At 41.9% G+C, this 15,307-nt stretch overlaps 1 protein-coding gene across 4 annotated transcripts in view; it reads left to right on the top strand.

The window, feature by feature from the left end:
- CCDC25 (coiled-coil domain containing 25) overlaps positions 1 to 15,307 on the top strand; it is a 34,341-nt gene that overhangs the window by 10,116 nt on the left and 8,918 nt on the right. For 3 of the 4 annotated variants that reach the window (XM_043486775.1, XM_043486776.1, XM_043486777.1), the window contains 4 exons: positions 1,909 to 1,960; positions 7,542 to 7,617; positions 11,605 to 11,708; positions 11,919 to 12,121. In XM_043486775.1, the coding sequence (XP_043342710.1) occupies positions 1,909 to 1,960; positions 7,542 to 7,617; positions 11,605 to 11,708; positions 11,919 to 12,121 (435 nt within the window). The remainder of the gene's footprint in view (positions 1 to 1,908; positions 1,961 to 7,541; positions 7,618 to 11,604; positions 11,709 to 11,918; positions 12,122 to 15,307) is intronic. The other variant, XM_043486778.1, reaches the window with a different exon arrangement.

The raw sequence follows: 15,307 nt of genomic DNA, 5'->3' as shown, positions 1-15,307 counted from the left end.
CTTCAACCAAAGCCCTGAATATCCATACATTTCCCCTGCCCTTTGCAGAGGTGTACCTACAAGCCTGAAGTTCATGTAGATCAGCAGTGGTATTCCTCTGTGTGTTTTAGTACTTTGACTGCCTATATTTGAACCCAGTATATATGTATGTTGAACTATTTATGTATTTCTCTTGACAAAATTCCACATCAGGGACCTTTAAGGGAAGTCAGAATATAGTCAAGCTACTGTGGGTATGTAGAAAAGAGTTGTTGTAAGTAGAGAACTTTAAATTGGAATGGGAGAAGTTTTCTCAATTGAGCTTGCTTACAAATGGGGTATTTTTCTAATATCCTGAAACAGGGTAGTGAGATATCATTTCTAGATTTTCAAGAAGCTTATTTTCTGGCTGGACAGTGCCGAGCAGAAGGAGAAAATCAGTAGGAATCTCTTACATGAGAATGCAAATGACTAAGTGAACCTGAAGAGGAACAATAAACCAAGATGTTGTGTTCATTTCTGGCTGTCAGTATTTGTGAGGAGCAAGACCTAGAGTCATCAGAGTCTGCCAAAAAATGTGTAAAACTTTTGTAGTCACTAGCAAGATGCTTAATCTTTTTAAAGAGGGCATTACAAACAGCATAATCTTGACCTTTATATAGAATCACACTGTCTACATCTTGGACTGGGTATAAATGTGTAGCCATTTTCAGTTCTAAAAAAATCCTTTAATGCTAATAAAATATCTAGAGAAATACATAAGGGGCTATGATGTTGCCCCCTTAAAATTTTACTGAACATTCTTCAGTCTTGAAAGGAAAGGACTAAGGAACAGAAAACTGAAGTTAACAGAATCAGGAGTGACAGCTGTGTGTTACCATTGTTTGCTAGCATTCTGAAGTCATCTTTGGGTGTTGGGAAGAGAGATCCACCTCACTTGGTGATTTCTAAAGGTGAATAACTTAAAATTCCCAAATGTTGGGTTACATGAAAAAAGGACATTTTTAAAAGATTTGATTAAATTAATGGATGATAGAGCCTTAATGAAAGGTAAATGCAGGACTTAGGGAGTGAGAGGGCATTCTGATATTTTTAGAACAACATCATAAAGGGCAGTAGCCATGCTTTCCCAGGAATTGAGTATTAGTGTCATTGTTAGATGTAAGGCTGGATGAATTGGGTTTTGGAGTTTTCTTGGTTTTGTTTTTTCTTTTTAAATTTATTTTTACTGGAGTATAGTTGCTGGATGAATTGCTAGTCTGACCCCTAATGGGAGGTGGTCCACTTACTGCTTCAGTCCTTACCTGACTCTTCTGTCTCTGATTGACATTCTCTTTGGATTGTTTTGCTATTGCTTGAAACTCAGGATGTCCCAAACCAGACCTCTCATCCTTCCCAGGCTGATGAGTGGGCTCCCTCATCCACTGTAAGGATGAGGCTCCCTCTCCAGCTGTGAGGTGTGTCTGTCAGTGGCCCTGCAGGTTGCCCAGGCTTGCAGCCCTGGAGTCTTGATGACTTCTTTCATTCCCTTCTCTTCTCTCCTAAAATTCCTTTCCCATGTTTGCTGTACATCCCATGCTTCAGCCTGGGACCCTCCAGATCTCAGTTCACTAGTGAATCCTTGGGTCACTGATAGCTCTTTTTCACTTGAAAAGTCACACTTCCCTGGGCATTTCATGTTCGTCACCTCCGGTGCTCATCTCGGCACTTAGCCTTGCACAGCTGCAGAACTCTTCATGATTTTCTCACCTCTCCCAGCTGAAAGTGAGGCCTTCGGAGGTGGTTGGCTGTGTTTTCTGCTCACCGTGGTGCTCAGCATGCAATAGGCAACTGAATTCATATTTTTGGATTGGAGTGCTTTCAACGCAGGTGACCTGAGGAGATGGTTATCTTGTACCTCTTGCTAAAAGTGGTTTTCATTCTTTGTAGGTTTCATGTGGACAAACTCTCTTCGGCTCATGTGTACCTTCGATTGCATAAGGTAATTGGATTTAAACATGGATTCAAAATTTTTTAGTGGTGAGCATCCTGCCTTTCCTGTGTCTTTTTTTTTTTTTTAATAAATTGCTTAGAGTAATAAATATGTACAAAAGTCTACAAACTAGCAGATGAAGAGATGTCTTCCCCTCACCTAGGAAATCACGAAGGGCAAGTCTGGTAAGGAGGTTTGGAAGGGGAACACAGCACGTACTTTCCGGCTAGAAGCACTGTCTTGTCCTGCCAGCTGAGGTGGCTGTATGTCACCCCTGCTGTCTCTCCCTGTCCTTTCAGTTGACACTGCTGGACTTGCTGTCTTCTGGGGAGATCGCATTGTGGTTCCTTTTTCTCAGACTGGTGATTCTCCTGTCTTACCAAGGGACATGTCCCTGTTAGCCGGGGCTTCTTCAGGAGGTTTAAAACAGCATTATCATAGTAAAGGGAAGAGATTCCATGTTCCCCAGTCACATAAAACCGTTTTTCTAATCTGTCTTTATATCCATATATTTTGTACAGTTGAATCACAGGGTACAGATAATTGTTGTGTGTGTTGCTTTTTTATATATGTTGTTTGGGGATGATTTTAGATGTACAGAAAAGTTGCAGAGGTGGCACAAGCTCCCGTCCATGCATGTCCAGCTTTCCCCATTGCCCACATCTTCCATGGCCATGGTAGATCTGTCAGAACTCAGGAACCACGGTGCAGCTCTGTTCAGTAACCTCGGGGCTCTGTCTCCATTTCTACAGTGTTTCCGTTCACGTGCTTTTTCTGCTGCAGTATCTGGTCCAGGATCCCACACTGCGGTCTGGTTGTCGCGTCTGCCTGGTCTCTGGCCTGCGACAGTTTCTCACTCTTTCTCTGTTTGTCATGACCTTGACAGTTTGGGAAATACCGCTCAGGTCGTTTATGGAATGGCGCTCTGTTTCCCAGACTAGACTGGAGTTACGGGTTTAGGGAAAGAACAGCACAGAGGTGGAGTGCTCTCACCCCATCATGTCAGGGGTACGTCTGTTCACAGGACTTAGCACTAATGCTGTCAACCTTGGTCTCCTGGCCAGGGTAATGTTTGCCGGGTTTTTCCACCAGAGAGTTGCATTTCTCCCCATTTCCATACTTCATTATTTGGAAGCAAGTCACTGAGCCCATCCTGTACTGAGGCAGGGAGAGGATGGAATTAAGTCCCATGTCCTAGAGTCGGGAGTATCTGCATGTATTGTTTGGAATTCTTCTGTAAAGGTTCGTCTCTTCCCCGCGTGTGTTTGTTTTAGTCATTTAATTATGTCAGTATGGACTGTGGCATTTTGTGGCTAAAATTGTGCCTGCTTTGACTCTCCCACCTCTGCTCCTGTGTTCCTCTGACATGCTCCTGTCGTTTTGGTTTTGGAGCCCTTCCTTACTTTCTGATACTGCTAGATGCTCCAGGCTCATGTGTTTTCCCTGCTCCAGCCCTAGAATCAGTCATTTCTCCAAAGAACCTTGGTTCTTTTACTGAGAAATGGTATTTAGAAACCAAGACCTGGACTCTGGGAGTGCTCATTGCTACTGGAGTGGCATTGCTTCTAGGCCCTCTCACGTGACAGAGCGAGGAAATATGTACACATATATATTAACCCATGTTGGTAATTTGTGTGAATAATTGTTTCTGTACCTATAGTAAGCGAAACATGAGCTCCTACTGATGTCTCTGGTGAATCCATTACTCCGGGGGCCTTTCTCTCCTTCCTTCCTTGCTCCTTTATTATTACTTCCTTCTTAGACAATGGGAAAGCAGACCTGGCTCCCACCATCCACCATCATTTGCTTATTTGAATCCAATCTATGTGGAAGTGGTTTCAGATTTGGTGACTTGTATACTCAATAAGAAACAACTTTGTCAGCTAAAGTACAGTGTTTATGTGCAATTATTTTTGGTTTCTGCCTTACAGTTTCCATTCAAAATGCTGTTTTTCAAAGTTATTTGTAAGCTGCTTTCTCCCCCATGCCTTTCATTGATATTTGTCATGCACTTAGATTCTTTCATCTCAGTTTGCATTCCTCCTTGGCATCCCCTCGTTGTTTGTATTACGTGACCGTATAATTTTTATATTTATTGTTTTGACTGGCTGCTTCGAGTTGACAGTATGCCACAGTTAATTTGAAAGCTCCCTGTCAGAATATAAGTTGTTTACAGCATTCAGTATTATGAAACCCCAACAAGAAATATTTTTTATGAACTATTTTTTTTTCTTTTGATTTTTTTTAAGCATATTATTGGGTCAAAAGATATAAATATTTTAGTGACTCCTTTTATGCCAGATTGCCCTTTGAAAATACTGTGCTGGTTTAAAATGCTACCTAATATGTATAGGTTTTTCCAAAAACATTTTGGGGTTTTATAACTTAAGAGCAACCTTTTGACTATTTTTAATAAATAAAAAATGATATTCATCATGCTGATAATATTTACTTCTCAGTGTACTAACAAGATAAAACATGCTAGCCCACCTTTACTTATTCTGCTTGTGTTTTTGAGAACAGTATTGTAAAAAAGAAAAAAAAAATAAGACGTTTGTGAACTCTGTGCTGGAACAAAATTCTGAATTTTCCTAGGCAACTTCTTGCCATTCTGAAACTATTTTAAGTTTAGAGAAAATAAAGAATGGTATTCCCAACTTTCCTTTCAGTTCAGATTAAGTTTTTTCCTTTGGATTCTGCTGTGTCAGAAAATGGAAATAATGGTGATAGTCCCAAGTTCACCTTACCACCAGTTAGTACTTGTCTGAACAGGAGTTCCGTTTCATTTTCTTTTGGAAGCCCATAATTGTGCTTGATAAAAATCTGTGCTCCTAAAGGAAATTCTACCTGGTTGATCTCCTGCAGTAAAGGCTATCAGTTCAGTTCAGTCGCTCAGTCATGTCCGACTCTTTGCAACTCCATGGACTGCAGCACGCCAGGCCTCCCTGTCCTTCACCAACTCCCGGAGTTTACTCAAACTCATGTTCATTGAATCAGTGATGCCATCCAACCATCTCATCCTCTGTCGTCCCCTTCTCCTCGTGCCTTCACTCTTTCCCAGCATCAGGGTCTTTTCAAATGAGTCAGCTCTTCGCATCAGGTGGCCAAAGTATTGGAGTTTCTGCTTCAACATCAGTCCTTCCAATGAACATTCAGGACTGATTTCCTTTAGGATGGACTGGTTGGATCTCCTTGCAGCCCAAGGGACTCTTCAAGAGTCTTCTCCAACACCACAGTTCAAACGCATCAATTCTTCAGCACTCAGCTTTCTTTATAGTCCAACTCTCACTTCCATACATGACTACTGGTCATAAAAGTAAAGGCCATAACCCTTCATATTAATTAGTAGGTACCAAGTAAGCGTTGGAGATGCAGTGAGACTAAGTAATTCAGAACCTAGACTTGGGAGCTGGACTAGACTGGAGCTGGACTGCTGACTTCAAATCCTGGCTCTGCTCATACCGGCTATGCATCTCTGAGCAAGTTATTCAGCTGTAAAAGGGAGCTCACAGCCCCTGACTTACTGGGTCATTGTAAGGATTAAATGACCTAGCATGACTGAAGTTGTTTTTTTTTTTTTTTTGGCTTCACAGGCAAGATCTTAGTTCCCTAATCAGGGATTGAACCCTTGCTCCCTGCATTCAGAGCTCAGAGTCTTAACCACTGGACCACCAGGGAGGTCCCAACTAAAGCATTTCTAATAGTGCCTGGCACTTGCTAAGTGCTATGTGTGTTTATTCATTTTTGGTTTTTTTGGTCAAATTCAGGTGAATTCAACCCAGACTTTAAAGCTTATGGATATTCATCAAGTGTTTGGTTTTTTCTCTATGCTTCTTTGATTTTTTGAAAACCTATAGAAAAATCTCACTTATCAAGAGGTTTCTTATCTCATTAACACCGATGGCGCAAAGCCTACAGTCAAAATTTTGACCTTTACCTTAGACTCTCCATGCATTTTGTTTACTCTGACTTAATGCATAATACTAAGCCAAATGATTTTATTTTATTTGGTCTGCTCATTTTATTAGAAATAGCAAAACAAGAAGAGGGGATTGCTTTAGGAATAGCAGTAGCTCTAGGTAGTAAGGAGGACTGTTGGTACATAACCTGATATTAAGGGCCAAGACAACATTTCCACAAAAACTCCATAAGCACTGTACTCTGGGGCCAGTTGTTAGAGCTTGACTTTAGTCCTGGGTTCATCTCTGGGCTCTGACATTTACAAGACATGGAGATCTTGGCCCAGTTACTAAACCTCAGTAAGCTTCATTTTCTTCATGGGTAAGGCGAGCATAATAATACTATCCATTTCATATGGCTATTTACTGAGTGTTCCTAGCATTCAAAAAGTGAATATTCCTAAAGTGGTTCCTAATTTGTACTTTAGTATTCATTTGATGTATTTAGTATAGGGTCAGTCAGCTTCTATGAATGTTAGAAGCCCCTGAAGGCATCATCATCACTATATTGTAGCCTAGTGTAGTGGTTGATATTCATGATGATGACATTGTGTTAATCAAGTTGGTAAATTCAGAATCCTGTATTTAAGTGAATAAGTCTATTCACAGGATGAGATAGGGTTTAAGTACTTTCTGGTCAAAATTTAGGTATTTGAGAGAGTCCCATTTTGAAACATTAAGAGGAAAAAAAAATAAAAATAGAATAAACTTAATTTTTCAAATATTTAGGTAGATAAAACATTTCACTCTTAGACAGAAGTGCTTCTGTAATCCCATGCCTGACAGCCAGTGCTGAGCTGATTTCCACCAGCTCTTGCCTCTGACATGCTTTTGCTCCTTTGGAATGGCTTCGCTTATTCAGCTTTGACTTTGATACTGTATCTATAAAGTGAATGAATCGATATTTTTTTCTCCCTTATGGTGGAAGTTTATATGTCACACACCAGGAGCTTGGTTCCTGACTAAAGCTGAGGGTACATAACCTACCAGATGATTGAGACCCACAACTGTAAGATGCCTTGTGTGTGTGTTTTAGTCGCTCAGTCATGTCTGACTCTTTATGACTCCATGGACTGTAGCCCACCAGGCTCCTCTGTCCGTGGGATTCTCCAGGCAAGAATACTGGAGTGGGTTGCTATTCTCTTCTCCAGGGATCTTCCCAACCCAGGGATTGAACCCAAGTCTTCTGGATTGCAGACGGGTTCTTTACTGTCTGAGTCATCGGGGAAGCCCTTGAGAGGGATGGCTCTTGAGAGGGAGGGCATAGGGACCTCAGCTAAGAAATCTTCCCATTGTCAAAAACAGACATCACTTTTCCACAAGGTTTCTAAAAGTATGAATGAGAAGAAAGAGGAAAAAATTACTCAGACATAAAAATGCTTAATATTTTGGTGGTTTTCTTTTCATACCCTGTTTTTTATTTACCTATTAAGTGTCAGTATTTTCCATATTACTGCCTTCTCTTAAACATTTCCATAACTGACTTTATTTTTCAGTGTCTTGAAATACAGTTGAAGAGCCCCTTGCTTTTAATAAAATTGTGCCTAGTAAAGTAGCAAAGCCATATAAAAGTGCTCCAGTATTGCTCAGAAACAAGGTGATGAGCCATTTGGTTTATTTTTGTGTTTCAGGGAGAGAAAATAGAAGATATTCCAAAGGAGGTGTTGATGGACTGTGCCCATCTTGTGAAGGCCAATAGCATTCAAGGTCAGTTTTCCTAGAGGTGTTTTCAGAACTCACACACTTTGTGTCTGAAATGGATTACATCTTAGAGAACATGTTACTGACTTTGGCTTGAGTCTAGAGAATAACATGTATATAATATGCCTTTCCCCTGTTTTGTTAAGATGGCAATCTCACTGCCTGTCAGAGAACTGAAGACTAATCTCCCCACCCCTCTAATGTTCATGGCCCATCTGAAGTCTTTTTTTTTTTTAACCCTGTTTTCTTTCCCTTGAATAGAAAGTTGTCTAGACTTGCCTACCCTTAAGGTTATTTGTGAAAAGACATTTGGAAATGTTATATTAAAAGCCAGGCGATAAATGTGTCTCAGGTCTTTATTTGTAATGCTGTTGCATATCTTTATATTCGTTATTTGTTATTGTTCTGTTGGCCAAAAACTTCTTTTGGGATTTTCCATAAGATGTTATAGAAAACTCCAAACGAACTTTTTGGCCAGCTCAATACATTTCTAGAATTCAAGTCTCCCATTTGCTCTTTCCTGCGTTTTCTTTCTTCTCTCCTTACAGACTTTTTTCTCCCTATGCATATCAAATCCACTCTTGTTATCTCCCAGAGAATCTTAAATAATTGGTGTGGGGTGATACGTTAGAGTCAGTATTTTTATAGTGCTCTCCAGATGTTTCCAACGTGCAGAGTGTTGGGACACTTGGCCTCTGGGTTTTAAGTAGGACCTGTAATAATGGGCTTGGTGCCTGTTGAGTTCTACTGTACCAGATTTAACTTTTCAATGGTCAGTGTAGGTCAAGAAGGACAATTAATGGAGTGGAGGTGGCAGTTATAAAGGAGAGTAGGGAGATGGTGTTCTGCTAAGAAGGATTGAGCTGATAGACTAGATTTTAGTTGTAGGACATGGACCTAGATAGGGTTGAGGTAAGTTTGGGTTCATTTGAAGTTGAGGGCCGATCCAGAGTGTTGAGAAAAAATATGGTTTACATAGAAGATAAGCATGGGGCAGACACAGAGCTGACAGCAGGTCGCAGAGGTCGGTGATTACTGAGAAGAGCTGGAAATGAGCCCCTCCCCCACCTTTTAGCCTGCAGATCTCACACAGGCTGCTTTCCTGGGTCAGGGGCCTAGCCAAAGAAACCGGAAGTCTTGTCCTTGTCCTGTAGACCTGCTCATCTTCAGCTCCATAAATCATTAAATTGCAATTGATTTTAGGACATTCCATTTTTATGAGTAGAACCAAGCTCTTAAGATTCCCAGTTAAGATCTCTGGTTACTGAAATAAAAATAATAAAAATCGAGACTGTCATCATCCTCTTTCCTTGTGTGTTGCAACCTTTCACTGTTCTTGTCCCCTTCCCATGCCTCTGGCTGGCAGACGCAACTTTGTTACAAGAGCAAAGAGCCCTGGCCTTGTTATTCTTGGCTGAGCCTCTTTCTCCTTAATCACTTTGTAGTTTACTAGTTCTAGAGAAAACAGAAAAGAGAAGTCGCTGGATCACTGAGTCCTTAACCTCCCCCTTCAGCCTGCCCCGGGGATGGCTCACTCAGCAGAGGAAGGAGCTGAGCCCAGGCATTGCACTGTCAGGAGTTAAGAGCAATGGATGCTGAGGGCTGCCGAAGATTGTCTTTGCTGTGAGATCTGCTGAGTGCACTCCCTCTGTGTCACCGAGTCCTTAAAATATTCTCCTCCCTGGCTGACCACCTCCCATGCTGTTTGTCCTCACGGGATCTGGTCAGCCTCTTCTTTATTCACTTTATAATCTCTTGCCAGATTAAACTGTCTCAAAGCCTGGACACTTTCCATGACACCCCACACCTTGTCTATACGGTTAAGTCCAGACTTCCTAAGCTGGCATTTAAGCATCTCGGATCTGACCACAGACTCTGTTTTCCTTTGTGTATCTCACACTCCAGCCAAAGCAAATATCTGCTGTTTTCCCACCTTGTGCGTTTGCTTACATTGTTCCCTCTGCCCTCACTGTTATACTCCTGCTCAGCCATCACATGTCTGGATCCGAGCTAAAGCTGAGGGTGGACACAGTAGTTATAATAGAACAGCTAACGTTGAATGTTAATTACATGTCTGGCACTGTGCCAGAAACATTACACATTATTCGTTTGTCAACTCTACTGAATTAAGAAAGTTATTTTCATTTTATAGATGAGGAAGCCGAGATTAAACAATTAAGAATTAAGGAACTTAACCTCTCCTGTGGAATCTTTCCCTTTTTCCATCTTCGAGTGTCCTCTGCCCTCTCTGAATTGCCTTAGTGCTTTACCTATATCTTTCCAGTATCACCTGACAGCATCTCATTTTACTTGAGCTTATTTATCCTGACTCAACAGAAATGAGTTTGAGCAAACTCCAGGAGATCGTGAAGGACAGGGAAACCTGGATCCTGCCGTTCATGGAGTTGCAAAGACTCAGACACAACTTAGTGGCTTAACAAAAAACAAATGTATTTATCTGTCCTCTTTTAATCTTAGAGGACAGGATCCATTGTGTGAGCCATGTTTCTATCTCCCACAGTGCCTTGCATATGGAGATTTTTTTTAACTTAATTTTGAAAAAAATTTCAAACCTGCAGAAAAGTTGCAAGAAAAATACAGCTCTCATCTGCCTTTCATTTAGAGTCAAGAGTTTTTCCATATTTGTTTGCTCTCTCCCTATGATATACTCAATGGTTTTTTTTTTCTTTTAGCTGAACCATTTGAAAGAGAATCATAGCCATCATGACCATTCAATGTGTCCTCAGAAGGACACTGCCTAAAGTAACTGTGTTAACAGTGATTAAATTCAGGAAATGTAACATGGGGAGAATACCGTTACCTGATAGAGGGACCATATGTAAGTTTTGTCAGTAGTCCCACTTCTGTCCCTTTATAGCATCTCTTTCCTGATCCAGGATCCTGTATTCTATTCTTGTCAGGTCTCTCTGGTCGCCTTTAATCTGGACACTTCTTTGTCTTTCAGGACTTTGACACTTTTAGAGTGGAGGCCACTTTGGGTTGGTGTGATGCTTCCTGTTCAGTAGGATCAAATTTTCTGGCAGGAATACTATGCAAGTGAGCTTCCTGTTCAGTAGGATCAAATTTTCTGGCAGGACTACTATGCAAGTGAAGCCTTGTGCATTACAGTCAGGAGGTACCTGCTGCCAGTTTACCTCATTTTTGGTGATGTTAACATTGATCGTTTAAATAGGGTTGTGTTCCCCAGACTTCCCCATTGTGTGTGATCATTGACTGTAAACACTGACATGTATCGCCGTCAAATTCAGAAGGGCCTTAGGGAGCACTGGACCAGTGACTAAACTGGGATTCTTAGAGCTGCCTGGGAGGCTGTTGGCACAGAGGGGCACATGAAGTGGGGGCGGTGAGGGCATAGGAGGCGTGAACGGGGTTCCTGGCACCCCTTTTATCCAGAGCATCTTTGCTTCGATTGCTTTGACATGTTTTCTTTGGTGAAAGACGTTCCACTGCTAAAAGAAACAAACAACAGGAACACTACTAAACGGGTCCAGCTTCCTCATATTTCAGACAAGATTCCAGGAGCCATGGGGACTTTCCCCAAGTGAACCAGCTGGTTTGTGGTAATGCCGGGTAGGATCCTGTCTCCCGAATTCCTTTATCTTGCTGCTTAATCTTCATTAGGTCAAGGGCTCCTTTGAGAATCTGAGAAAACCTGTGTGGCCCTTTTCTCTTTAAAAACACATATAGTAAATGTTGTTCAACTTTAGAAAGCCTCAGAGTCCCTGAAGCTGATCTCTAGACCCCTGCTTTCCTTTGGAATACTTTAGCTTGAATTGTTTGTGGGCTTTACCATTTGTCTTTGTAGGGAGCTGCTTTTTTAAAAAGACAAAATATTTTGTGGTTTGAAATGCTCAGTGGCTCGTTCATTCTCACCCTTTTCCCCTGTTGGATTATGGTGACTTAATCATGGGTGTGGGCACTCATTGCTCGGTGTCCTCCTGCCCACATGCTGAGGACAGTTTCTCTTGGCAGGCTGCAAGATGAACAATGTTAATGTGGTGTACACCCCGTGGTCTAACCTGAAGAAGACAGCCGACATGGACGTGGGCCAGATTGGCTTTCACAGGCAGAAGGATGTGAGTGTGACGTCACCGGAAGGGGTGGCGCCCTCATGCTGAGGGGTGTCTTGGTGCTGAGGGGTCTCTGTCTCTACTGTCGAGGGATCCGCATGTCTGTTTCCTAAAGGGACTCCACCTGGGTGGTAGAGGAAAGCTTCTGCCCTATTCTGAGGGGGAGGGGAAAACCATAAAGACTTAAGTATCTTTTTTCCTACGTCTCCATCAAAGGTGAAAATTGTGACAGTAGAGAAGAAAGTGAATGAGATCCTGAACCGATTAGAAAAGACCAAAATGGAGCGGTTCCCAGACCTAGAGGCAGAGAAAGAATGCAGAGACCGTGAAGAGAGAAATGAGAAGAAAGCCCAGATTCAGGAAATGAAAAGGAGAGAAAAGGAAGAGATGAAAAAGAAGAGGGAGATGGACGAACTTAGGTATGCTGGAGCTAAGACACTTGCCTTGACCTTGGACAAGTCCTCACTGCTGACTTAATTGGGAATTAACCCTTAGGAATGGTAGATTTAATTTGTGATGCATGTACCGAAAAAGTTACTGATTCCTTTGGGAAGGGAATAGGATCCACCTGAGCTGTCTTGCCCTGTCCTGACCTGGTTTCCTTGGAATACTCTGGATTATTAGCAAGATTGTTTGGCCAGAATGGAGGTATTATGATCAAGCGCTGGTATTTATTTTTTATCGACATGCATGTGTCCCTGTTGGGAGTTCTGCTAAAAATAGGTTGCATGGTCTCATTTACAATACAGTATTCCAGTGAAAACCTCTGGAAGTGTTACCCCAGGTTATAATCAGCATGAGACAGATTATTGCAGAGACTTAAACATTCAGTTTGCTGTAGAATTGTCTCTTTTGTGTTGTGAACGAAAGAACAATTAGCAACACCATCGGTTTCAAAATTGTGTGGAATTTTGAGTGATGCATGATTTAGACTAGTGTATTCTTTTTGTTTTCATTGTGCAGTGGGGTAAAAATAACATACTTTTTTGTGCTTTTACAAATCTACCATAATTTTGTTTAGAAACATAATACTATATGTTAGAAATATGAAAAAAATGTGAAAGTGTTAGTCGCTCAGTCGTTTCCGACTCTTTGCCACCTTATGGCCTGTAGGGACCCCATGGAGTATCCAAGCAAGGATACTGGAGTGGGTTGCCATTCCCTTCTCCAGGGGATCTTCCCAACCCGGGGATCAAACCTGAGTCTCCTGCATTGCAGGCAGATGGTTTACCATCTGAGCAACCAGGGAAGCTCCCTTGATAATGTCACTTAATTTACTTATAATATTTAATAAGAAAGGTTAGCTAACATCTTTGGATACTTGTCATCTTCCCAACACTGTATTGTGCTTTACTGCATTATCTCATTTAATCCTAGCAATAGCCATGTGAGGCAAATATTTTTTAGCATCTGCATTTTGTAGAAGAGGAAAATGAGAGACTGAGTAACTCACCGAGACATGCAGCTCATCTCAGTCTGCTTCTCAATCTCACACACACTGTTTCCACTCTCTTCTGCCCTCTGTTCAGCCTGTTTCAGAGTTTTAGTGAAACTCCAACAACAACCTCTAAGCTCAGATTTGTTTTATAACCTGTTGGTGCTAGTATCACTTTTAATTTCTGTCTTTGACTCTGACTCAAGAGATTGAATGCTATGCCTACAAAATCTTCTCATTCTAAAGCCTTTCACTTGCTTTTCTGACATGGAAAATACCATTAAATTTCACCAACGGTCGATTCATTTATTTGGACCATCTGCTAAGAAACGTCTAGTTTAATTGCTGTGATCGCTGAAGAAACTGATGTTTGAATCTTTGGGGAATTCTACAGATAGAGTGAGAAGACATTCTCACCTTGGACAGCACCCACAGTACTTCCAAACGGTTTCAGGGAGGAAGTCCTTCACAGCCTCATATCTTGGTGATGCCCAACTTCTTCCCAATTCTATTGCCATTGTTTAGACTCTAAACTCCCTTTTTCAACTTTCTGAACAAGAATGGCAATCAGCTTTTCATTTCTAATTTCTATCAGGAGAATAAAAAGGATGGAATTGCCATCGTATAGTCCAGATTCTTTAAGCTCTAATCAGGAGTCTATCCATCAGCCTCTAGCTCAGAACACAGCAAAACCCACGACCCAGAAGGCACCAGCTTCCTTCTCAGATGAAAAGAGCAGCAGTCCCTGAAGACAGAGCTCCATCTTGTTCTTGCAAATAAGTGCTTTACCTACCCTGTCGTCAGTGTGCAGAAATTCCAGTGATCTGATACTTGGAATAGGTCTACGTAAAGATCATCCTTTGAGGTAGTTTTCTTAAAGAAATATTTAGATTGTTGGGAGAGTGCCGAACTGTGAAGGCTAAGTGGTAGCAGTATATTTTGTTGTTGATAATTCGCTAAGTCATCTCTCTGCGACCCCATGGACTGCAGCACACCAGGCTTCCCTGTCCATCACCAGCTCCCGGAGTTTACTCAGACTCATGTCCATTGAGTCAAGGATGCCATCCAACCATCTCATCCTTTGTCATCCCCTTCTCCTGCCCTCAATCTTTCCCAGTATCTATTCCCATGAAGTTTTAAATATATACTTTAGTTCAGTTCAGTCACTCAGTCATGTCCGACTCTTTGCAACCCCATGGACTGCAGCACTTCAGACCTCCCTGTCCATCACCAACTCCCAGAGTTTACTCAAACTCATGTCCATTGAATCAGTGATGACATCCAACCATCTCATCCTCTGTTGTCACCTTCTCCTCCTGCCTTCAGTCTTTCCCAGCATCAGGGTCTTTTCCAGTGAGTCGGCTCTTTGCATCAGGTGGCCAAAGTATCAGAGCTTCAGCATCAGTCCTTCTATTAGCCATTTTATTAATTTACACAATAATGAAAAATTCCCCTTATTTAGTCTCCACATATTAATTCTCACTTACCATCTTGTTCATTAGCTCTTTAGACAGCTTTTTTGCCGACACTTGCCCTGTAGCTTAGCATCTAATGGGACTTTTGTGTAGAGAACCTTTGTGTAGGGTTACCTGTAGAGAGGAAGCCTTGAGTGACATGTTCCTTCCACCTGCTGTGCTGTAAGCCACACTTAGAGCAAGGATGCGGCAGAAGAAACAGCAGAGCTTCTGAAAGTAGTCGGAGCCTTAGAAGTGACCTTGCTTGGAAAGTGAGAGAAGCAGAACAGCTCTTGCTCAATTTTATGTGGATTTTGGAGAGGGCCTTCAAACAGGTACCTGTGAGTCTCCCAGGGGACACCATTGTTTATTGACACACTGGAGAGGAGTGTCTGCAGCTCCCCCGCAGTGTGTCCGAGTCAGTTTCATCTCCGTAGTTGGATTCCTCCTCATAGCCTGCCCACTGCTCTGTTAGAACCTTGCATAACTAACTTGGCTTTTGTGATATTGTAACAAACTTTTCAGTTGAGTTCAGTTCAGTTGCTCAGCTGTGTCTGACTCTTTGTGACCCCATGAGTCACAGCACGCCAGGCCTCCATGTCCATCACCAACTCCTGGAGTTTACTCAAACTCATGTCCATCGAGTCAGTGATGCCATCCAGCCATCTCATCCTCTGTCATCCCCTTCTCCTCCTGCCCCCAATCCCTCCCAGCAT

Source organism: Cervus canadensis, chromosome 14 (genome assembly GCF_019320065.1).
Source record: "Cervus canadensis isolate Bull #8, Minnesota chromosome 14, ASM1932006v1, whole genome shotgun sequence".
In the NCBI taxonomy this organism is placed as follows: Eukaryota; Metazoa; Chordata; class Mammalia; order Artiodactyla; family Cervidae; genus Cervus; species Cervus canadensis.
This window is presented reverse-complemented; position numbering and strand designations above follow the sequence as displayed.